Below are 24,421 nucleotides of genomic sequence, written 5' to 3' on the forward strand. Positions count from 1 at the left end.
TGTTTAAACCACGTACCGACAATATTCCCAAGGCTGGAAAAAAGCAAGTCAGTTGATTATAATTCGTTGTTTTCAACTATCATCAATTACTCCAAATTAATCAAACTAAAGTATAGTTAGAGACCAAAACATTTTGTACTGATCTGATTTTTAATATCTTTTTGACGCAAACATTTTTTTTTTCGTGAGTCAGGTAATTTACCACTCATTGAAAAAACTCCTCGGGCATTATGGAGGTGAGGCGGTACCAGACTATGAAAAAATTTGGAATCTCTTAATATATTCCATCTCCACTGACATGTCAGTCTAGTCTTACATCGACAGTGTTTGTTGTTCAATGGTTATATTTGTATATGGTTGTGAAATGTTTTGGTTGAAAAGGCTGTCAAAGCCGTAGGAGTCGGCACCGGTCGATTTCCGATTGGTTCTGTTGGTAATGGCGCCGGAAAACAAGAATATTTAATTGATTGCCGCTGAGAACGAAATTTAAGTAGTTAGATGTAGCATTATCGGAAGAAATAGAAAAGGATAGGAAAATGATATGAATAATTAAATTTTAACATTCAAGAGTAACAAATAAAAGCCCACTGATCCCGGCTGAATTTTCATGCTGAACTAAAATATATTCATAGTTAATAATAAAAACACGATAATAAATTACAGCGTTGCTGATGTGGTCGTCTTTATATTTGCGCCTTATGCCGATGACTTGAAGTGACATACGGTATAATTTTTTTACAGTGTAAGTCTCACAAATCCTCGACTAATATTGCTAAAACGATGAAAATTTTGTCCTGGCTCAACCAAGGCAGGCTTCGACCTTTTTTTTTTTGCATTCATTTTATAGCTGGCGCTTCAGGTGTTCGTACGCGTCGTACACTCAGTGGACTCCTTTAGTTACTTTGGTTCCCTTTGTTGTTGTTTTTTCGGCAGAACAACTTATAGACTAATACTACACGCATGCAATGCTGTCAATATATACAAGTTGGCTTCATCCAAATGTTCTGACGTCACAAAACAGTGTTAACCACGAACTTGAGCAAGCGAGAATAAGTGTGTTTATCCTCTTCAATCGCAACATGCCTACTGTGTTAACTCCGTTAACTGCTTAGAAATTGAAGGTGAAATTAAATATAGTCGTAGATTTTGTTTTTAATCCATGACTGTCAAGTTGTTTCAGAAAATTTTAAAATAGGGTCTGTCCCGCTTAGTTTTATATGTACCCCCTCCTTCCTGGTTTATTATCTCAGCGATTCACCATAATGGGTTGTGTAATTAAAACTGAATAGGAAACCCACACTTTCCATTCTCATTTTCATCCATTTTTCTACTTTTGGGAACTTTTCTTTCAAGCACATTTCCGCTGACTTCTAAAGACAGCAGATTCAAACATGGCGGATATTTTGCTGAGCTTCTTTTATGTAATTGGGAAGTTCAGATTCTACGGCTCTTCTTTATTTTAAAGTTAATGACCCTTCTCAGCCTTTGTGTTATCATTTGAATCAACAAGATGTCGGGAATAGAAGAGTATAATAATGAAAATCTAATCGTTACTCCTCCGGTCACTTCACGTGGTTGTCGGACGTTGAATCGTGAGGACTTCACAAAAGTCTTTCGTCTTCCTGCCCTAAGAATTGACGCCAAGAAGTGTTCTCTGTTCATGAAGAGCTTTAGGAAATTATTATTGAATCGACCAAGACTCCGTAACATCGTTCCAGATCCAAGCAATGAAAATAACTCCAAGAAATTAGTGTTACTTCGTCCTGGGGTTTTGTTAAACGAAGAAGAAAAAGAATTCATTTGCACTCATAATGCAGATGAAACTGTGCATGACTTGGTTCTTGATTATAATTTCTGGACTTCAGAGCAAGTGTTGCGAGCAATTCTACCCCCTGAGATATCTGAAGTTCCCTCCGCCTTTGAAACTATTGGACATATTGCTCACGTGAACCTGAGGGAAAACCAACTTGAGTACAAGTCGGTCATTGGTATAGTAATTGAATAGTTTTTAATAATCTTTAACAATTTGATATAATTTCTTTCACCTTCCTTCCACTTCCCCCACCCTAAGATCATAAGACCTCGCCCTCTCCTCACGCGAAGCTCATAAGACTTCCCCACCACCACAAGTTTATGTATGTCAATATGTGAATGATAAGACTGCATTTAACAGTATTTCTTGATTATGATTATATATTGCTTACATATGGTATTATTTTCAGGACAAGTTTTGTTGGATAAGAATTCACCACAAATAAAGACAGTTGTGAATAAGACCAATACCATTGATGAGACATTTCGGTTTTTCAAAATGGAGCTTCTTGCTGGAGAAGATAACATGAATGCTACTGTAAAGGAAGATGGCTGCATTTTTGAATTTGACTTTTCTCAAGTTTATTGGAACTCTCGTTTGCAGACAGAGCACAAGAGGCTTGTGGAAATTTTCTCGAAAACAGATATAATCTGCGATATGTTTGCAGGTGTTGGTCCTTTTGCCATTCCGGCTGCTAAAAAAGGATGTTATGTACATGCAAATGATTTAAACCCAAGTTCCTATGAAGCTTTGGTAAAAAATGCAAAACTAAACAAAGTTGAAAAAAATATAATAGCATACAATATGGATGGAAAAGAGTTTGTAAGAAAGATGGTTGAATCTTTGGCAGACAAGTCAGGTTCTGGAAATCAGATGTTTAACCATGTCATTATGAACCTTCCTGCAAGTGCTGTACAATTCTTAGATGTCTTCAAAGGTTTATTTATTAATTTCAAAGACAGATTCAGAGTAGATGACTCTTCAAAATCACGTGTCATCCTACCAATGGTTCATTGCTACTGTTTCTCCAAGTCTGAGGCTCCAGAACAGGATGCGCAATCCCAGGCTGAGGTGATTCTTGGGGTCAAAATGGGCAGTGATTGTAAAGTGCACTATGTAAGAGATGTTGCACCAAAGAAAGCAATGCTGTGTGTGTCATTCAGGCTTCCTGCTTCAGTGGCATTTTGTGAACATGACCAAAAGCAGCGTGATGGTAAATAGACATAAAAGTACTCAGTGTATTACCTGGCTATCACATGTATTGATCTAATAATCTTTTGTTCTAAAATATCCATACTTCTCTTATGGCGAAGGAATTGGACTTCCCAAGGGTAGGGAGGGTCTGTAGAGGTCTTCTTCAATAATTACTTTATGGAAATTTGTCCAACTTTCAGCATAGAACTATGGCAGAGGTGATTGCTAGCTATTAGATGGACATCACACATTCAAGTTATTGTACAAATTTGTATGCACAGTCATCCACATTCCTAACTTGCTATATTACCTTCAGTGATGAATGAGAAGGTATTAGTTTAATAGATGAATTTTTGTGTTGCAGATAGTGAACCTCCTTCTAAACAAGCCAAGATTGAAGAAGACAGCAAGAACTAGCTTAGTAACAATCCAGTTTTTAATTGATTCTGTTTATACAACTTTTTAATATGATACTTTAACGGTAATGCTGGGAATTTTTGAATAAAAGCGACAGAAATTGAACCTTTTATGTGTTTAAGATTCTTTTTCCCGGGGGGGGAGGGAGGTACTCCCCTATATTCGCTATACGGATACGTGCCGCCAAGCAGGGTTTGGTTTTCAGCGATTCTACTCTGGAACAGGGTCAGGGTTCAGAGGGCTCAGTGACACATCCCTACCCTAAACGGGCAAGAGTACCCCCAGGTCTCTTCCTCACCCCTCCTTAATACACTTATAAAGAACTATTATCAGTCATTCAAATCTTTGCCAAAATTCGTTTTAGGATTTTCTATTAGGAGTTCCCTAAAGCTTTGCATGAAATAACAATACAAAAAATATGTTGCAACTGCTCCTCAAAACCAAGGCACTGGAAGTCCCATTTCCAAAAGCCATAATTTTAAACTTTTCCAATAGGTAGGACAATTCTCTCAGACCCTCCAGATTAACTCATCATCCCTGTCTTGTATGTTCCCTGAAATCAAATTCTCTCTCTAAGTTAGGTCTTTAGCGTGAGTTTCTGTTTCGTTGATTCTGTGAAGGTGGAGATTCAACAGGTTATTTTATTCGAAGGAGGCCTAGTATAGCCACAGGAAGCCCAATCAATGTACTTTTACCTTATTAAAGGCATGTATGTAGAATTGTGTATCATAAGAATAATTAAAGTTTTTTTCGTAGTTAGGCTATCAATTTTTGCATGTGTTTTCTTGCTGCCGTTGTTTGTCTTCATTTGTGACAAGGTGCAATTACCTTGCTTGGGCTTCCTGTGGTAGAGCATCGCACCACGTGGCAACTTCTCAAAATACTTTGTGGGGCTGCAAAATGCTGTGTTGAAAAAAGTTCTGACGAACATCAGCAAACATTTGGAGCTGCTATCCTTATGTAACCGGCGGCAAGGCGCTCAGCCATGAATCAGATTGCAAGTGGTTTTGACAAAAGAATTTATTGAAAAATTCACACAACTTTACAATACTCGAAAAAAAACGGGGAACGAGATTACAGGATATCTCTTTACATCGTAGAGAATTCCTTGTCTTGATATGTGAAAATATCCGTAGACAACGCAACGTCTTCAAGAACTTTTACTACACTGATTTAAGCTTAGTTTGGGCCTACTTTTATGGGAAAACCTGCATTCTTAAGACCTTACACATCCTACGCAATGTTGCACGCCCTAGGCGCAAACAGGATGTCCCAAACACGAACTTACGTAAACAAGCGCCAAACCTAGGCATGACTCACTGTAATGTAATTACGTACGGAAATTATTTCTTGCTTACGCATTTTCCACGCAAACAGTTAACTAAAGAATTACATTCCTATGTGTACACGAGGCATTCCTAATTAAAAATATAGATTTATGACTAAATAATTACTGTCCAAAATAGTGTCTTTTGACTCTGTCACACTTATAGTACACCCCTACCCCTCCTATGAAAGTATTTTGTCTCCCCAGTGCCCTCTCGCCTATGGTGGTACTCGATCAATATACCAGACGGGCAGACACAAAGAAGACAGCTCCTCCTGATATCTCCAGCCACGTACCGCCATAAAAGCTCATACACTGACGAATGTAAGCTACTTGCAAGGAAGCTATTAATTAAAAGGTTAAAGGTAGGATATTTGTTGTTTTGTTTTTAAACTGTTCTTTCAAAAACATTAATAAGACTTGATTAATTAACTTACTTAAAGCGTCTCGGAATATGTCTCGCGTGACAAGAAGAGAGAAATATCTTGAATGGTTTATGCACATATACATAATTCATCAGTCAACTTCTCATATATGTGCATATCGATAAAGTTATATAGTGCAGATTTATAGAGTGGTTTATGTAAAGTATAGTTTAGATAAGCTTAACTTTTGGTCCTGGTCAGAGTTAAGGTTTATTAATTAAGGTGATGTTTGGTTCAGACAGGAAAATGGCAGGTTTGGTTATTGGTGTAGATGTTGGTGGAACGAATACAGATGCAGCAATCATCAAGAATACTGATTTCATATGTTCAGGCAAGACTCCTACAACTGATGATGTCACCTCAGGACTAGAGAGAGCGATTAACAGTGCCATTGATAACTTACCTAATGGGTACAGTCATCAAGATATCAAAAGAGTCAATATTGGTACTACACACTTTGTTAATGCAGTTGTACAGAGAAAAGATATAGTACCTGTTGCAGTACTGAGGATATGTGGTCCAGCTTCTCGTAGTGTGCCCCCATTTTTTGATTCCCCACCTGATCTAAAGAAGGTTATAGCTGGTCCATATTACTATTTACAAGGAGGGTATGAGTTTGATGGTCAACAGGTCATCTCTGAAGTTGATGATGAAGAGATTAGAAGAGTGGCAAAAGAAATTCATAGCAAAGGTAAGGCTCTCCCTCCTCCTTTCTCCCCCCTCCCCTCCCCCAGAAAAACGAGCAAAGATCCTGAACACACAGGATAAGGTATTGGAAACTTTAAGCTGCATATTAAACAATTATTGGATGTGGTTGAGCATGATATTGAGCAAGGCCATGTTATCTGTTGAAGCCATAGACTGAGGTCAATAAAACAGCTGAGGTCTTGATAAGTTAGTATGATGTGACAGTCAAATTCAATAATTGCTTTTTATGCATTTTGTAATAATAAAGATTTAATTCTGCTTGCCTAAATATATATTGCAATCTCTTTGTTCATGACCTTGCAATGAACTTCATGCTAAAATGGAGGGAAAAGCAGTGGGATCAGGCTCAATAGGGGGGCCACACAAAAAATCTGAGTCATGCAGCACTTTTTACAATTGAATTGAAAACAAGGAAGGGGCAATTTTTGTGCAACAATAATTTTATTGAGAGGGGGGTGGATTTCTTGTATAGGTTACCAAGCGAATCTCACTGCCCTCCACCTCTACCCCCCTCAAATGGAAGGTCCCAAAATTCAACCCAGAACCACTAAAGTGCAAAGTGGCACTTATTGGTTGCAAGTACCATACATGCACAGTGCTTCCTTCTTGTATTCCACTTCTAGTAATCGTGTGCTGAGCTTGCAAACATTATTGGTCCACCTTCTCAATGTTTTCAATCTATTTCAAACAGGAATAAGAAATGTTGTCATCAATGGAGTGTTTTCTTCAGTTTGTGCTGCACAAGAAAACCATGTCAGAGATGTGATACTGCAGTCCTATAGCAGTATCAGTATGACATTATCACATGAAGTTGGGTTGATTGGTTATTTGGAGAGAGAAAATGCATCCATTTTGAATGAGACCCTGAAACCTTTGTGTTCAAAGACAGTGGCAGCATTTAGTCTTGCTCTTCAAAGAATTGGATTGAGGTGTCCCTTTTATCTGACCCAGAATGATGGGACTATTATAAGGTAAATATAGACTGTAAACAGTCACTCTTTTTCTTCCAGACTCATGTAATTAACATCCATCCATCTATCTATCCATCCATCTATCTATCCATCTATCCATCAATCCATATGTCTATCTATTTAACAAATTGACTTCAGATTTTAATGTGTCTGTCCTCTTATTGACAATAAAATGCGTCATCACATTGTCAAAGTAGTGGGGATCCACGAGGCATAGCCTAGTGGATCCGCATACTACTTTGACAATGTGAAGATGAAATTTATCATCAATAAGAGGATAGACACATAAAAAACTGATGTCATTTTGTTTTTTACAATAACAAAAATGATAAAAACTTCTCATTTTTACTGATCAAAACAACTAACAGAAAGAGCATGTACTTCTTGACGTCAGCTTAAAAATCTGTCTGTCCTCTTATTGATGATAAAAAATAACCTATCAGCGCACGAGAAATTTATAACTTATTGTGAAATTATCAATTCATGTATCCACTCAATCGTTTATTAATTCTTTTATTCACTCATTCTCTCATTTCCCTATTTCTTATTTTCTGTTAAGAGCACAGAAGGCCCTTGAGTTCCCTGTGTTAACTTTTGCATCAGGGCCAACCAACAGCATGAGAGGAGCTGCACTTTTGTCTAAAATAAAAGATGCAATAGTTGTTGACATTGGTGGCACAACCAGTGATGTTGGTGTATTGAATAATGGATTTCCTAGGCAGTCCTCTACCAGAGTTAGGGTTAGTTTGCTTTGGTATATAAATTCCCTATGGGCTAGTAGAGAGTAAAAAAGAATAAAGACTTGCAAAATTAAGGGAAACGGCTAGGAAACAATCAACATTTTCTCAAATCAAATTATGGTTGATATCTGTGATATGAGTTAAAAGGGTCTGTTTCTCGTAGGTTGGAGGTGTAAATACTAACTTTAGAATGCCTGATGTACTAAGTTTTGGATTAGGAGGAGGATCTCATGTCATGGAAGACAAGAAAATGGTAAGTGACTGACATGCAGGCACGCAAACATAAAGACAGACTGATGGACTGGCAGATATGCATGCAGACAGACTAACAGATGGACTGATGGACAGACAGACAAACAGATAGACTGACAGATTGACTGACAGACAGACTAAATGATTGGAAGAAAGAATAAATAAATAAAATGAATGAATTAATTAATCAATCGTTCCATCCTACAATAGGGACACATAACTGTTGGTCCAAGGAGTGTTGGTTACAAGCTGGAAAAAGAATCAAGAGTGTTTGGTGGTGAAGTACTGACTGCAACTGACATAGCAGTTGCTGCGTCATTATGTGACCTTGGTGACAGAACAAAGGTCAAAGGTCTAACTAAGGATTTTAAAATGAAAACTTTAGATGTCATAAAGAAGATGATTGAAGATGTAATTGATCAGGTCAAGGTATTGCTTTCATTACATCTGTCAAACAAATTAGAGTTTTAAGTCATAAATATCCCAAAAGCACCTGTACAACAACCCATTCTGTCACCCTCACACTTACCCCCACCACAACCCCCTCTGTTACCCTCACATGTAACTTCACAATAACCCCGTCGTCACCCTCATATTTACCCCAACAACAGCCTCTACATGACCACAATATGACAGCTAAAAAGTGATACATAGTTGCATAAATTTGTTCTTTGCAGACAAGCAAAGAAGACCAACCTGTTGTTCTTGTGGGGGGAGGCTCCATACTGGTAGACAAAACATGGCAACTCAAGGGAGCTTCTAGTTTTCATGTCCCTCCACACTTCCAGGTATGGAATGATACAGAAAATTGGTACAAGCAGGCTGTAATAGTCATAGGCTAAACAAGACTGACAGTTTCCTTTCATCAGTTGATTTTTGTCTAACATTACTTGATTTTTTCCAAGGCTGCAAATGCTGTAGGAGCTGCTTTAAGTAAAATCAGTGGCATAGTAGACACAGTATTTCATCTAGAAAACAGAACTGAACAAGAAGTAAAGAAAGAAGCAGAAGTTCTTGCTCATAAAAAAGCTGTAGAAAATGGAGCAGACCAAAGCACCATTGAGACTGTTGAAATATCAGCTATTAAACTGGCCTATCTTCCTGGTAATGTTATTCATATTAAAGTAAAGGCAGTTGGTGACCTCTCAGAACATGAGCTCCACTCTTCCATGAAAGGTAAGATGAGTCGTGATAGCTTAACAATAGTTTTATCGTCAACCAATGAAACCCATTCTAAATCCACAGTTGTATATATCTACAGATTTCCAAAATGACGAAGCTCAATTGGCAACAGAAACTGTTCAATCTGAACCATACAAACCATCATCAGCTGCTTACTCCCCTCACCGTTATGTACAACCAGATGAAGATTACCAAATTACTTATGCTACTGATACTACTTGTCACAGTGAACCCACCATTGACCCAGCTACTGGTGACTGGTTGTTGAGCAAGTTTGATGTAGAGTGTATAGCTATTGGAGCTGGCATTCTTGGGTGTGGTGGGGGAGGTAGCCTTTACATAGGAAAGTTAAGAATACTTCAGCTATTAAGGAGTGGTAAAGAGATACGCATCATCCATCCAGATAGGTATGCTTGTGATGTTCCTATACAACTCTATTTTGAGCTATGATTACATCATCCATCCAGATAGGTATGCTTGTGATGTTCCTATACAACTCTATTTTGAGCTATGATTACATCATCCATCCAGATAGGTCTGCCTGTGATGTTTCCATATAACTATATAGCTATTTTAGTTCATTTTTTTAGCTTTTTATCTCATCAAAAGGTGCACCAACAGATTGAGGGAGAAAAAAGAAAATGTCCGCCATATTATCATCAAATTGAAAGGATATATTTTGCTATTATAGTGTCAGTGGTCCTGTTGCATTTGTAGCATTTATGGGTGCACCAGTCATTCTTCTTGAAAAACTACCAAGTGGAGAGGAGTCAGTATCAGCAGTGCAAGCCCTACAACCAAGAGAAAAGGTATTGTAGAGTAATGCAACAGTTGCTAACCAACAGACAAGCAGCCGACCAATGCAAGTAGAATTGAGTTAAAGCAGCAAGTTGGCAAATACCTCTCTACCATGCCAAGATTTACGACACAGCTAGTTGTCACACAAGTTGTCAATTGACCAATCAAATTTTTAATACCAACCCCACTAAGTGGTGCTTATGTAGACCTTTTCATTACAGACTGGGGTCACTGGGCCATTACATGCAATAGCGTCTGCTGAAGTTGGTGGCATGAATTCATTGGAGCCTCTTGCAGCAGCTGCTCTATTAGGGCTTCCTGTGGTAGATGCTGACGGCATGGGTCGAGCATTTCCTGAACTCCAAATGTTCATCCCTTTTGTGTATGGTGTCAATCCATACCCTGCTTCTATTGCTGACGAAAAAGAAAATGTTTTATGTATAAATAAAGTTGAATCTTCCAAGAGCCTGGAGAAATTTTTCCGTGTTGTGTGCATCAAAATGGGGCAAGTATAGATATTTTGTTTATTATATTAATAGTCATCAGTCTGTTTGTCCGTAGGTCTGTCTGACCATCCATCCACCCACCCACCCATCAATCCAACCATCCACCCTACCAACCACCCATCCACTCAGTCAGTCTTTCTCTTGTTTTATATCAATTTTGCATTATAGTATGTTTATCCAAATGTGAAAGATTAGGACTTATTTCTTATTTTAATTTTGATCTTACAATTTTCCAGATGTTCTGCAGCAATTTCTGCTTTATTTACACCAGAGGACATCAAAGAGAGATTTGTACACTTCAGCCTAAGTCATGCAAGGAAGCTGGGAAAGGCTGTTCTACAAGCAAGAAAAGACAAAACATCTCCAGTTGATGCCATTCTCTCACAGGAGGAAGGAAAACTGCTATATAAAGGGAAGATAGCTGATTTGGAGCGTACAACAGTGGAGGGGTTCAGCAGAGGCATCATCACTATTACTAGCTCTGATCAAGAACAACCATTGTTGGTAGAATTTCAAAATGAAAATTACCTTGCTTACACCAAAAATGAAGATGGCACCACAAACATACTGGCCTGTGTTCCAGACTTAATCTCATTGGTTGATTCAGAAACAGGAGAACCAATCCCTACAGAGGAGGTTCGTTATGGATTACGAGTGGCTGTTCTTGCGATGTGCTCCAATCCCTTGTGGACTACCCCTGAAGGATTACAAACAGTTGGTCCACGAGCCTTTGGCTATAAAGATATAGAGTACAAACCTGTTGGAAAGTACATTGAGCATCCTCCCATACCAAAGCCGAGAACAAGAAAACCATAATCCATAGAGTCAATCTAATAAATTTCAAAAGTTTTAGAACTCTTAAATCAAACATCCACTAAATAAGAGAAAAGATAAAAACTAGTAAAATACACGGTATATAATTTTATACTTTTTCAAAAGTTCTGCTCAGCAACTATTACAGGTAATACCAACTGTATTATAGTTTTTGCAGGGTGAATCAAAATTGGTAAAAGTATTATATCCAATTGTATTAGATATCATAAATTATAATACCAGTAATAAAATAATAATAAGAATTATTATGATATTATCATTCAATTTAGAAAGTATATTGATAATTTCCCAAAAAAATCTATAAACAAATCCATGGTTACCAAATATTTTATTAGCTAGCATAATCATAATGTTCAGCATGTTCGTAAGATGAGCAAAAGTAAACAAACTAAAGATCGAGAGCAATATAACAATAAACCCATAAATTAATAACTTGAATATGAGCCTTCCAGGATGCCTTCTTGATTTGAAAGCCCTCTTAAAATAAGTGAATGGCCCCTACTTTCTTTTTGCTATCTCTTTTTGTTGCCGAGATTGTAACATTATATGATATTGTGTGACAATGCATCTTTGTTTAACTAGTTACGTTATAGTTAATCACATGATTGTAATCGTATATATATACACATGTACGCCAGATATATATCAGTTCGCGTACTGATCAATACATGTAGTATAGAGTCAAGATAAAACAAATAAATCGAGACATAACCAACCGAAGACTATCACATGGATGTCAGAACCGGGATCAGTTAACTTACTTCGAAGAACCTATTCGTAAAGCCAAGTATTCGAGAGATTACACCCGGGGATTACACAACAATAACACCGAGGTCAATTTTCAAGTCGCCGCCACGCATCATCGTATTCATTAGTATATACATCGTATTGTTCAGCAAATCCAGTACGAGAATGGGAGATCTTTCAGGCTTCGAAGCCCCAAAGATGGATTGGTCGTCTGGACCAGATTTATATAACCGTTTCAAGCGTTTTAAACAGAAATGCGAACTCATGTTTGATGGGCCATTGAAGGGCAAAACTAAAGAGCAAAGGATTAACTACCTACTGTTATGGTCAGGAGACTATGGACTAGATCTATACAACACTTGGACATTGGACGAGGAAGAGCACAAGGACATAAATGGATATTGGAAGAGATTTGAGGATCATGTTAAGCCACAAGCAAACCATATCTTGAACAGATTTAATTTACGTAATGTGAGACAAAACGGCAGACCGCTAGACGTCTTTCTGACAGAAGCACAACTCATCGTACAAAGTTGTGGATTTCCCGTCGAACTACGAGATGAAATGCTGAGAGACACTCTAGTTTTTGGCACTGGCTATGAGACTGTTAGAAAGAAATGCATTGCAGAGGGAAATTCATTGACGTTCCAGAGAGCGAGGGAAATCGCACGAACCGAAGAAGCAACACGTGAACAACTTGTCGCGATGAGCAACGCAAGCCATGAAGTAAATGCTCTAAAGGGTCCACAGCGACAAACGCAAAATCAACGCAAGTATGAACAGTACCCTACGAATAAAGAAACTAAATCGACGACCAAATCCACGTGTCACCTTTGCGGGAATGAACAGCACACAGCAAACCGGAAATGCCCCGCCAGCGGTGTCGAATGTCATTACTGCCACAGACGAGGACATTTCAGTAAGATGTGTAACAAGCGCAGACAAGTACACGAAATAAACGAGGAACCAAGCCCTGAACACTGTGAAGAAGATTTTAAAAGATTCTTTATGGGATCGCTTGAAGTCAACGGGTTACAGAGTTCAAGTCGCAACAAAGTGATTACAACCGTTAACGTCACAACAAGGCCATTCCACAAGAAAATGACAAGGTTATCATGTAAACTTGATACGGGCGCAGAGACCAATGTTATGTCTAAAACAGACTTCGACAAGATAATCGCTTTACCGAAAGATAAAGTACTCGGGCCACCACATATTCTGACCGCGTATGGTGGACAGGAAATCCGTTGTATCGGTACATGTGAACTGTACGTACACTACAATGGGAATACTACGAAGGTACCCTTTACTGTAACAGATGTACAAGGGCCTGCCATGCTTGGATGCAACACGTGCGAACAACTTGGACTCGTTACAATCAACTGCAGCATTGAAACATTCAACAAGCAAAAAGGAAAGTTGCAAGACAACCGTCCTCTAACCAAAGAGAGACCCATACAAGAATACAAAGACCGTTTTGAAGGTATTGGTACCTTTGAAATGAAGCCATACCACATCACCTTGGACCCAAGAGCAGAGCCGGTCGTTCACCCTCCTAGAGCAGTACCTATACATTTACGCGAACGTTTCAAAGCCGAACTTGACAACATGGAGGAACTTGGAGTTATAGAAGCAGTAAATGAGCCTACAGACTGGGTCAACAGTGTAGTCCTGAACGAGACAGTCAACGACAAGGGTGAGATAACAAAGCTAAGAGTGTGCCTGGACCCCAGGGACCTCAACAAATGGGTAAAGCGAGAGCACTACCACTCTAGGACGATAGACGATGTAGTAAGCCAACTACATAATGCTAAATTCTTTAGTATTGTTGATGCCACGAAGGGCTACTGGCATGTGCCTCTTGACAAAGAGAGCTCGCTGCTCACCACGTTTAACACCCCATTCGGCCGGTATCGATTCACGCGAATGCCATTTGGACTAAACGTATCGCAAGACATTTTCCAAAAGGAACTCGACTCATCCCTAGAAGGCCTGCAAGGTGTTACAGGCATCGCCGACGACAACTTCGTGTATGGCAAAACAGAGAAAGAACATGACGACAACTTAGCCAAATTAATGTGCCGCGCAAGAGAGAAGGGCATAAAGTTCAATAAAAACAAAGATGCATTGTCACACAATATCATATAATGTTACAGAGATGTTCAATATAGAAATTTACAAAATGATTAAGCCACTTGATCTAGTGATCATGAAAAATCGAATCATTATATTGAAAATATCTCCACAAGAATTAGCCAAAAAAGGCTGAAACTTATATTCTGTTGGTTATAGTGTAAAGTAAAAAAAACAATTTTATTATTAAATGATAAAATTGTTAAAATTTCAATTTTAGGCTTAGTTTTTTGAATATTCTTTTCATTTTATTTCAGCTAGGAGTTTCCACAAATAATTAACTAAAATTACTGCTATAACACAATAAGTAAAAATATCAATCCCAGAAGATAAAACTGAAGATTGTTGTTTTATCTTCAAAAGAGTCTGGGTGGTCCAAGGGTGTTTTTATTGCGACAACTTTAAACATAAATTAAACTGATTCTTTTACTCTGCACTATCAAAAAAATCAAAATTATTGATATTTTATTGGAGGACGGACTTCAAATTAGTAAGTCATTATTTTTGCTGGCCTTCATTGAATACAGCTTAAGGCAGGGAGGAGAATGTCTTAAATCAGGCAGCATCAAAAAACAATAATACTTTAGTGTAGATAGTACAGGACAAAATACAAAGTTTTCAAGAGCATTTGCCTATGAAATGTTGTGAATGCCAAAGCCATTGTGACAACAAGTAATAATTGGTTGATTTTGCATGTGTGATTGGGAAGTGCTGTAAAGCATGTTTTAAGTTATATATTGCTTTATGATATTGCTTAATAAAGTTAATGAATATGTGATTCCTAGGGGTCCATGTATGACAGCAATATATAAGACCCCTTTCCACAAATGTTTTTCATATACTGACTTATCTACATACAATAAACAAATTATAAATTGAGAGCTAGAATATGTTGAGGCTAGGCTGTAAACATTACACAAATCATGTTCTTGCATTGATAAATCTAACAAGCAGTGCCAAGACATAACTCTTAAACAAACAAAAAACAGAGATATTATACTTTACAAGCAGGACCCAGTATATTGTTCATCTTGTTTGATATTAATTGTCTATGATTGCTGGTTATAATAGATGGAATTAATCCCATACTAAATTGATATCTTGGCCATCTTTTGGAGCAGCTTGATACTTGCGGTAAAAGAAAATACCCAGTATCAGAAATATCATGATAATAATGACAAGAACTGGCCATAAGATGCAATGTAGGATCACAGTCTTGAAATCACCTGTTACTGTTACAACTTCATCAGGCTTTTTGATATTATAGTAGCATAAATACTTTTGATGAACTTGTCCTTTTCTTTTTTGGAAGTCATTCACTCGATCTGTATTGATTTGCTCACTTCTCTCACATGGTGCTGTAGAACACTGAAATGAAGGAAAATATTAAATGGACCTGACTTTCCCGTTTTCTTTTTTTTTTTCCTTTTTTTTTTCCTTTTTTTGTAAAAAACTAAAAGTGAAATTCAAGATTAAGTTTAATTAATTTAGAAAGCAGCAGCACAATCATTTTTAATCGTTTATTTGTAGTTTATATATTTATATACTTAAAGGTGATGAAATTGTATAATGCATGAATGACGTAATACGTGTTACTAATCTGCAGTAAATTCAGGTAGGGCTTGAAGTCATCATTTATTTATGTTAGCATTCATCGATTCGAAAAATAGGTTATGAAGATTGATTTTCGTTTGTCCTAGCTATAAAATGCTTCGATTTAAAAACTTGATAAAAACCTATGAATAAATTTTGTAAATAGTGGAAGAAAACCGAAACAAGACAAATGATTGTTTGGTTGTCTATAAATACGAAAACCATCAAAAATTTCTTACCTATATTAAGAGACTACAAAAACTTATTAGAATTCTCAGGTTGTAGTCTTAAATTCTCGACTATATTTTCTATTATAGCGAAATACTTTTGAACCAACCTTGATGTAATCGTTGTGTTCATAGACAGTGTCGTGTAACAAAACATCTGTGACGTTCGTCATTTTCCCTTCAGGCTGATAATCAACGTAAATCTTCAAACATGGAAAAGAGCTCGTACAGTATTTCCCACAACTACAGCTCTCGCTAACTCCTCTTTGATAGCTTTTAACAGTACAAGTTGCTGGTTTCAAGTTAAGTCCATCTCTTGCTGGACCAACCACGAAGATTCCCAACAGTATGAGAAGGATCAACGATACGAATATTATCCCGGCAGAACACCTATAAAATCGCGAAGCTGTCCACAAACTACGCGAACAAATAGACTGCCTTATTGCTGGGGCTACAACGAATCCAGATTGCATTTTTGTCTATCGAAATTCAAACTTTGCAGCCAGCTCTGGATACCATATATATGTATATATGTATATGTATATATGTACTATATACTAATGTATGCAAGGTATGATGACGTCACCGCGGATAGAAGCGAGTCTTTTGCATTTCATTGCACAGGGAGCCCGGCTTTAGAATTTGTACATGAATTTAAAAAATCAGTAAGTGCTTTATTGGGTTTCCTGTGTCATTTGAGATTTGAAACAAGACGCTGATACGTTGAATTTCCGGTAATCGTACTAACCAGTAACTTGATAGCAGATTAACGTAACGTATCAGTGTAACGCACGTCCTAGTAAATAGTAAGAAAGAGAGAAGGGCTGAAACTAATTTGAGTACCTATTTTGAAACCGCCGTTAAAATAATTCGCCATGGTTATTTACCAGCAAATACAGCACCAAACAATCACATGACAAATAAACTTAACGACAGCATGTCTTATTTATAGGAAATATTAATCTGTGACACACAAAACAACGAAATTTGTTCGAAATTGTGATTTTGGCGCGAAAATCACCGAAAAGACGTCTCGAAAAGAGGAACACTAAAATACTTACGAGCTGGAAATGTTTTTGCAATGGGTTTTAGAACATGAGGTTCACCGGTTTATGAAGTTTAAAGGCCAGACGATAACAATTGGCGAAGTTATTAAACTTAGAATTTGTCTCGAAATTCTGCAGCAAGTGTGAATTTTTCGAAGTGCCCGGGTCGGCGATGGGGTCACGCACGAAGGGATTTCTTCCAAATTTTGGATGGCTTTAACGGATTAAAGGAACACAAAAAGCATTGCAATGGGTTAAGTAGTAAACAGGACTTATGCTGCAGAAGTTTCGTGCCTCTAGAATAAAAAGCGTAAATGTTATTAAGGTTCGAAATTGTGATTTTGGCGCGAAAATCACCGAAAAGACGTCTCGAAAAGAGGAACACTAAAATACTTACGAGCTGGAAATGTTTTTGCAATGGGTTTTAGAACATGAGGTTCACCGGTTTGTGAAGTTTAAAGGCCAGACGATAACAATTGGCGAAGTTATTAAACTTAGAATTTGTCTCGAAATTCTGCAGCAAGTGTGAATTTTTCGAAGTGTCGCCGGCGCTATTATGTAGAGCCAACGTGAATCATCGCATTACCAATTTATTGAGTGAGGTGAATGTAATGGTGTATTTTGAACAACTTTGGGACAATTAGGGAAGAGGTTTAATTGGAAAAAAGGATTTAAAACTGGTTTACGTTCATTGAATCGGCGGCTGGCGAATCCCGGGCTGAATCCCGGGCTAACTTCTCGACGGTCTCGTCATGTTGACATTCAGACTGCGTTTCTCTAAAGCTTATTAGCACTGGTCCCATCAACCGCTGGTGCACATGTAACGATAAACTGTGCTTGTTTCAGTCCTTCTCTCTTTCTTACCACTTACTAGAGAGTACGTTACATTATAAGCTGCTCTCGAGTTACTTACATTACTCCTGCTATCACGTTACGTTAATCTGCTATCAAGTTACTGGTTAGTACGATTACCGGAAATTCAACGCATCAGCGTCTTCAGTTTCAAATCTCAAATGACACAGGAAACCCAATAAAGCACTTACTGATTTTTTTTTATTCATGAACAAATTCTAAACACAGGAAACTCAATAAAGCACTTATTGATTTTTATTCACGTACAAATTCTAAAGCCGGGCTCCCTGTGTTCATTGTTTCCCACAGAAACCAATAGCTGTTTTCAAGAATATTCAAATACTGATGAGATTTACTCATTACGAAGACAAGAAATCCTTGGAGTAGTTAAAAATAGTCTGGCTAGACTATCTCGTTCAAAGGAGGCGATTTTCCGAAAACAAAAATAAAGCAATATATATAGTCAAATACAACTACAGTAGTGGTCTATCATCAATGCTGCGTTCTGATTGGATAAGCTACTAGTAGCAGAAAAGTGCCGGCTTTAAAAACCAAAAATATTGAATTTAACTTGAATTCAAAACTTGATTGTATTTATATATTTGAAGGACTAGTTGCATTAGTGCAAGTTTATTACAAACCAATTGTACGATATCTTAGATCCTTACAGCAAGAAAATAATGCTTGGACAGCTTGTGGCTGCATTTTTTTAAACCTTTTAAAAATGTTGAGGTAATTCACGGCCCTCTAGATCAAAATATTGATCAAGATTGATTCTTAACCCTTTTGGGTTGTTTTTTTTTCCTGCTCCTCCCAGTTAAATTTCTTAATAGTGATGTAAAGTATAAAATTCTCATTCTGGGAAATAAAAAAACCCTGAAACCTTGAAACCTTGAATTTAGGCTATTATTTCTATTAGCCTGCCGTGCAGACGTTTTTAGTGTCGGCTCGGCTCGTTCAGGCTAATGTATTTTGGGATTTATAGACAATACAATAATGGCGGCGATGGCGGATGTCCATTTAACATAGCGATTTTCAAGAGTTGAAATATTGGCGATTAATTTGATTCGTATTTCTGAAGTGAGCTAGCCCGGTAAGGACGTACTTATAATAATAATAATAATAATAATAATAATAATAATAATAATAATAATAACAACAACTTTATTAGACAGGGTAACACCGTTACCATAAATGATAATTTTCAGGTGGCCCTCGATAAAATATATACAAAATAGAATAATAATAATAAATAATAGTAAAATATATATACATATCAAATCCCCTCCCCGCCAAACCATCAATGCCCCCTCCAACCCCCCATCCACCCCCTACCCTCCCCCACGCGACGACCCTCCCGCAACCGGGTGTATATGAGACTTCGGTTGGAAAATGGCGGAGATGCTCGTTGCACCTAAGGCTATGATTTGATCACCTCATTAATAGGGAATCACCAAATTCAAAGTACCACCAGAGAGAATAAAGCCCGCGATACCTATAATATCAGTTGTAATTCAGGATATTTATTCGCGGCTTATCTGGCTTGTCGTTTAGAAAATAGATAATTGATATCTTTGAGGGATTAATTTTATTAGCTGTCACGCCCACCTATACGTCGTCTGAATGGTTTGATTAGACGCGCAATGCATTTTAGGGTTTACTTACGCCCAATCTCGTACCCAGAGCCTGCGTTTCTTCTGGCCTGCAGCGAAGAACGAGGGCTCTGGCATAATCCATTTTTTGGCGCATGCGCAATTTTCGAATAAGAGATATATAACCGATCAAAATAATCAAATTACAAATTAAATCAAAGCAAAAATCGAAGTAAAAATCAAAGTAAAGATCATAGGAAAAATTAGAAATCGGGAAAATATTTTTAATTTTTGGCAAGTCTTTGAACGCATGCGCTGTTGAACCGGAAGTCCAAGAAATCCTGGTCTCAAAAAATGGATTATGCCAGAGCCCTCGTTCTTCGCTGCAGGCCAGAAGAAACGCAGGCTCTGGGTACGAGATTGACTTACGCCCACATTTTTCAATGCTTTGCGCAAGCGCATTAGAGGGAGCAGCCTGGTTTTTCACTAAAACTGATCTAAAGTAGCCAATTTATATACGTCAACGGATCGATCTTTATCCGAATTGCAATGCATTGTGGGATTCCCGTACGATAGGACACACTGAGGATGCATTTTTGTTTCCAAGAGATATGATCCATCCATTAACTCACTCGTATGTTCATTGATTGCACAATATTCTAGTAAAGATATAAGACTCTTTGTTCTGTACAATTCCCTACATCATGGTGTTTTCATTTCACTCACTCTAGACTTTTCTATTTTTAGAGGAAATTGATAAAAGATAATGCAACTCGCGCTCTTTTTGGCCCTTAGATTTTTCTTGCCTCGTAAGAACATCTTTTTGGGGGCTCTTTTACATTTCCACAAGTTAAATTTCACCTGTATCAGACGCTGGACTAGTCTTTCAGGTCTTTACCCTGAGGTTATGAGCAAGAAATAGTGTTTCCATGACACTAGGATATCGAATACTATGTCAAAAGGGCAATCTTGACTTGCGACAAGATTATGACGAGATGTTCGGTCTGAAGTCAAAGTAAGCGTCACCAAGCCGCAGTAGTTTGCTCGATGGTTGCTAATATTCATAGTCATGCATGGACCTGAAAATCACCCAATTATTCTCCTGGTAGTAGCTTCGATAATCGTCTCATGCATTGGTGCAGGAATTTTTAGTGTATGGGCCACGTACGATGTGATACCGTCGAGTCTCGACAACCGCTTCTTCAAGACGAGTTGTAACGTGAACAGCACTGTAGAAATCAGTAAAGAAGAAGAGAAATGTTCTTGTTTTGATGAAGGGTTACTGTGCTCTGATACTTATCCCTGCCTAGTGATTAAAGTACTGGTTAAAGCCAACAGGAAATCTAAGAAACTCATCCTGTATAAAGACCTGACGAGTCATACGTTCTCTTCAAAGGTAAGACTTAAATTCGTTCCTTTTTGACAGTTTAAAGTCTTAGTTTGAAGACTTATTTAAATTCTCTTTGTTTAGTAATGAAAATTAAGGGGGAAAAACAACTAAATTGATCAATGTATAGTGATGGTTGAGTTAGAAGCCTGACCAGAGGGCCGAGAAGGAACATAAGAATATTGGATTACGAAAAAACACCTCATTTGCATAATCGTATTTTCGAGAGTTGATGTAAATAGAACTAATAGCTATTTATCGTGAGCTTTCTCGTGAACTATAATAGTTTTATTTAATTACCAGAGGTTTGCTTACGGTTTATACAATTAGCAGCAAAAATATGATAGTAATGGGATCATTGCTTACACAGCCGTCGTCGTTTCTCGTTCATATGTACTTTATTTTTTCGTTCATTGTTTGACCTGCGTGCGTGTAGGACTTGCTTAATCGATAAACCAGCTGTGTTTGATCTTATAATAGCAACACACCACTGCACATAGTACTTTGAGATCCAATAAAGGAGAAAAACGTTTCTAAGGCAACACTTAATCGATTGAACTATTAATCAGAAACACAAGAAATTTTCCTCGAGCAATGTCGTGTAGTTTTAAAAGGACGTTGGGTGCTTAATTGGAAAAAAAAGATTCACTTGGTTGTGTCAATGGCTCCCGAGCCATCTGATTGGTTAATCAATATTAATGGTATAGATCAATAGCGATAGATTATAGTACAAACCCTAAATAGTGCTAAAATATACTAATTCGATTTTTATTGTGTAATTAGTGCTGAAGGGTGCAAGATATTGCACGCTTTAAGTGTTTGTATTCTTCATGGCTAGAAATAACAACGATATAATGTCGTGGCCCTATATATGTTTCGTGCTCTCGGGGGAAACAATTGAACTGAAAATCGCGGAAAACAAGATTTTTTTTCCCATGGCGGATACGAATAATAGTTCAATTTTATCGGCAATAAAACATTGTAAAAAGTAAAATTACGGCATTTTTTCATATTCGGCCGAGCTGAACCTTATAAATCATTGTCAAGCTTCTTGTTGTTTTCGAGCTAAGTTCGGTCAAGAAACGATCAAACGGCTCGTTTGAGCGATATTATCACTGGTAGATCTTCACTGTTATTGGCGGCTTTTTCATTTGTCAGGGAATCTCGACAGTCGCCGTAGGATTCAATTAATAATAGATGTTTGCCGATGTTTTTTGCCTTGCTTTTCACATTCATTATGTGTGGCGCATGCGCATAATCCAAGTATACCGCTCAGGAGGACTGGACACAAACCACGCCGAGTTTCTTGGGTCGTCCTTCACGAATTTGCAAGATGTGATCCTATTGGAGGGCGCACATGTTTAGAACAATTGAAAACAATGACCTTTCCCCAACCCCGCCCCTAAACCTAACCAATCACAGGGGAAGTTGCAAATTCGTGATTTTTTTGACGGAAATCAAAAATAATAATTTCATTTACATGATCTCGTTATATCTTAATAGATCAATGGACAGTAGATCCCTTCCAGGATCTATAAGGCGAAAGGCACAAGGGAGGGGAACTGCCAATTGTGCAAAAATGTATTTCAGTTGACGTATCTTTTATTTTTGTTTGTCTGCACATGACAATCCGTTAGTGTCGTTTACTTTGATCGTTATATATCTGTGATTATTATAACATATGATAACTGTTTTTATCCTGACACCCATGACACCGATTTCCTAGCTATTTTCTCTTGGTCGGCTGACATGGGATTTAGTCCTTTCCTCAAAATCTCCGCAAGCTGGCATATTGAATTCCCCGAACAGAACCAATTTCCTATGAAGTATATATTAATTTCCGAACTCGTTTCCTATTTATCTTTTTTCTTTATGATGAGATTAATTTTTTTCATTTTCTTGCCTTCAGTGTTCCTACTATCCTCTTGGAAAATCTTGTACTGGGAATTCTACCGCAACTCATTATCTAGCATACAAGTTCAAGCGTTACAGAGGATTAGTGGGATCAAACTTTACTTGCTACATAAACGAACTCGAAAACCCAAATCTGGTTGTTGCAGAGAAAAATAATCAAGATGCAGCCAAACTCGTTCTCTTTATTCTCAGCGTTTTGTTTTTCTTTTTTCCATTGATAGTCATGAATTGCTTTTTCTTTTACAAGTGGAGACTCGTGGCTTATCTTCGACTAACTCTGACGAGACATCATCGAGTATCAGTGGCTACCTCGTATGGAGACAACAAAAGAAGGGATACTGCTTTCACTACCGCTAATTTCCATATAGAATAACAATTATGAATATTACAGACCTCTCTTTAGCGCACGCCCCTTTCTAAGTCGACCAGTTTTCAAATGTTCTCTAATATTTACGTAAAAACAAGAGAGCATCAATATGTTGTATGTCTTGGTAAGAAAACTCACTATTGATCAACTGGGAATGAGTTATTTTGTTTCAAGTAAAATCTAGCGAGGGGGTTCCCGCAGTAAAAGTGGTGAGATCCAATAGTTTAGTATTGATGTACTATCTTATAGCCATCTCTCCTGCTTGTTATCATGGAGGATGCAGTTCAGCTAAATCATATTTCTCAAGTCCCGCTGACTTTCCAATTATTTCTGAGCTAGTACAGATTTGCACAATTTTTGTCGTTTTTCTCGCTCCATTGTCATTTATATCAGAATTGATTCCCTCATTTCCGATGACACTGTCTTGTCTTTCCTGATCTCCACTGCTTCGGAAGAATCAAAGGACTTTGTTCTGCTCGCGGGGTATTTACAGTAAAATGACCGCTGTGTCAGAGGCATAAAACTATATTGCAATCGTTGCAACTATAATTTTATTGTTACAGTCCTCGCCTAGCTCGTAGGCTGCTCATTGAATAGGAAAGGTGCATTTGACGCAAAAACGGAGAGGCTAGTGAAACTAAATGCAAAGACCTTAAACTAACAAAGAAAGAAAGACTTCAGCAGTTGGAGGTTCATCATTTACCCACAACACGCTGCTCAAAGCTCACCAAGAGTGCAAAACGAGGCCAGATTGTCTATCCGGCTGCAAGTGACCAACGAGTCTATCTGAACCATGTATGCCGACATGGTCTCGTCTTTCAGTACATACAAACCATCAGAACAACATAAGTCAACAATATTCATGCGACTTGGTGATAAAAAGTAAAAAAGTAATGTGAATAGCAAAAACGTGAAATAATTTAATTAAATCTGGGTTGGCAGACAAAAATAATGAGGCATACTATTTTACAATGATTGTCAGAACCGAAGCCTTGTATTTACGACAATCCAAGTAATTCAGCGCTATCTGTATATACTGTATCTCTTATATTCCCGACACCCCTTCAAATAAAGTAATAAAAAAAAAAACAATAATTGATATAAGCCCCACTTGAAGTTCAAAAGAAAACCTAGACGATTAGTTGAGATGTTTTGGATTGTATCAAGGATTGTAATAATGGGAAAATCAACATATATTGATTCACGCGACATTTGTTAAGATATAGGTAGACAGATGTATAGTCAGAAGTCTCCAAAATGTTTTAGAGTGATTTAGTACTCCACTAGTCGATAAAAACAAAAGAAAACAATGGATCATGGATCATTACAGGAAAGTCAGTCACCTTATGACCCATGGTACCATTTTTTCACTGGTTACTAAATAAGATCACTCTAC

At 37.6% G+C, this 24,421-nt stretch overlaps 4 protein-coding genes across 4 annotated transcripts; 3 read left to right on the forward strand and 1 right to left on the reverse strand.

The window, feature by feature from the left end:
• The first annotated feature begins 1,389 nt into the window (after positions 1–1,389).
• Positions 1,390–3,529, forward strand: LOC116303781 (uncharacterized). The gene is made up of 3 exons (XM_031713384.2): positions 1,390–1,988; positions 2,223–3,026; positions 3,372–3,529. The coding sequence occupies exons 1-3, from the start codon at positions 1,511–1,513 to the stop codon at positions 3,422–3,424; spliced, it is 1,335 nt and encodes a 444-aa protein (XP_031569244.1). The 5' UTR covers positions 1,390–1,510; the 3' UTR covers positions 3,425–3,529.
• Positions 3,530–4,418: 889 nt separating this feature from the next.
• Positions 4,419–11,883, forward strand: LOC116303790 (uncharacterized). Its single transcript, XM_031713391.2, has 12 exons — positions 4,419–5,116; positions 5,415–5,867; positions 6,576–6,855; positions 7,415–7,595; positions 7,759–7,848; positions 8,058–8,276; positions 8,525–8,635; positions 8,753–9,023; positions 9,109–9,436; positions 9,721–9,838; positions 10,049–10,332; positions 10,570–11,883. Exons 2-12 carry the CDS (start codon positions 5,423–5,425, stop codon positions 11,147–11,149), a joined length of 2,907 nt encoding a protein of 968 aa, XP_031569251.1. The 5' UTR covers positions 4,419–5,116; positions 5,415–5,422; the 3' UTR covers positions 11,150–11,883.
• Positions 11,884–14,495: 2,612 nt separating this feature from the next.
• On the reverse strand, positions 14,496–16,418 carry LOC116303791 (calcium-activated potassium channel subunit beta-4). Its single transcript, XM_031713393.2, has 2 exons — positions 15,978–16,418; positions 14,496–15,415 (listed from the first exon to the last, which is right to left on the reverse strand). Exons 1-2 carry the CDS (start codon positions 16,338–16,340, stop codon positions 15,125–15,127), a joined length of 654 nt encoding a protein of 217 aa, XP_031569253.1. The 5' UTR covers positions 16,341–16,418; the 3' UTR covers positions 14,496–15,124.
• Positions 16,419–20,181: 3,763 nt separating this feature from the next.
• On the forward strand, positions 20,182–23,977 carry LOC116303792 (uncharacterized). The gene is made up of 2 exons (XM_031713394.1): positions 20,182–20,753; positions 22,654–23,977. The coding sequence occupies exons 1-2, from the start codon at positions 20,427–20,429 to the stop codon at positions 23,029–23,031; spliced, it is 705 nt and encodes a 234-aa protein (XP_031569254.1). The 5' UTR covers positions 20,182–20,426; the 3' UTR covers positions 23,032–23,977.
• The last annotated feature ends 444 nt before the right edge of the window (positions 23,978–24,421 follow it).

This window comes from Actinia tenebrosa, unplaced genomic scaffold (assembly GCF_029948245.1).
Source record: "Actinia tenebrosa isolate PJP-AT-01 unplaced genomic scaffold, QUT_ActTen_1.0 PGA_scaffold8__29_contigs__length_14323225, whole genome shotgun sequence".
NCBI lineage: Eukaryota > Metazoa > Cnidaria > Anthozoa > Actiniaria > Actiniidae > Actinia > Actinia tenebrosa.

Excerpts from the sequence above, each read along its gene's own strand:
- LOC116303781 (XM_031713384.2), top strand. The coding sequence starts at position 1,511 with ATGTCGGGAATAGAAGAGTATAATAATGAAAATCTAATCGTTACTCCT. Across the intron at positions 1,989-2,222 it reads TGAGTACAAGTCGGTCATTG|GACAAGTTTTGTTGGATAAG; the intron begins GTATAGTAATTG and ends TATTATTTTCAG. Across the intron at positions 3,027-3,371 it reads TGACCAAAAGCAGCGTGATG|ATAGTGAACCTCCTTCTAAA; the intron begins GTAAATAGACAT and ends TTTGTGTTGCAG.
- LOC116303790 (XM_031713391.2), top strand. The coding sequence starts at position 5,423 with ATGGCAGGTTTGGTTATTGGTGTAGATGTTGGTGGAACGAATACAGAT. Across the intron at positions 7,596-7,758 it reads AGTCCTCTACCAGAGTTAGG|GTTGGAGGTGTAAATACTAA; the intron begins GTTAGTTTGCTT and ends TGTTTCTCGTAG. Across the intron at positions 7,849-8,057 it reads TCATGGAAGACAAGAAAATG|GGACACATAACTGTTGGTCC; the intron begins GTAAGTGACTGA and ends ATCCTACAATAG.
- LOC116303791 (XM_031713393.2), bottom strand. The coding sequence starts at position 16,340 with ATGCAATCTGGATTCGTTGTAGCCCCAGCAATAAGGCAGTCTATTTGT. Across the intron at positions 15,416-15,977 it reads AACACAACGATTACATCAAG|TGTTCTACAGCACCATGTGA; the intron begins GTTGGTTCAAAA and ends CCTTCATTTCAG.
- LOC116303792 (XM_031713394.1), top strand. The coding sequence starts at position 20,427 with ATGCATGGACCTGAAAATCACCCAATTATTCTCCTGGTAGTAGCTTCG. Across the intron at positions 20,754-22,653 it reads GTCATACGTTCTCTTCAAAG|TGTTCCTACTATCCTCTTGG; the intron begins GTAAGACTTAAA and ends TCTTGCCTTCAG.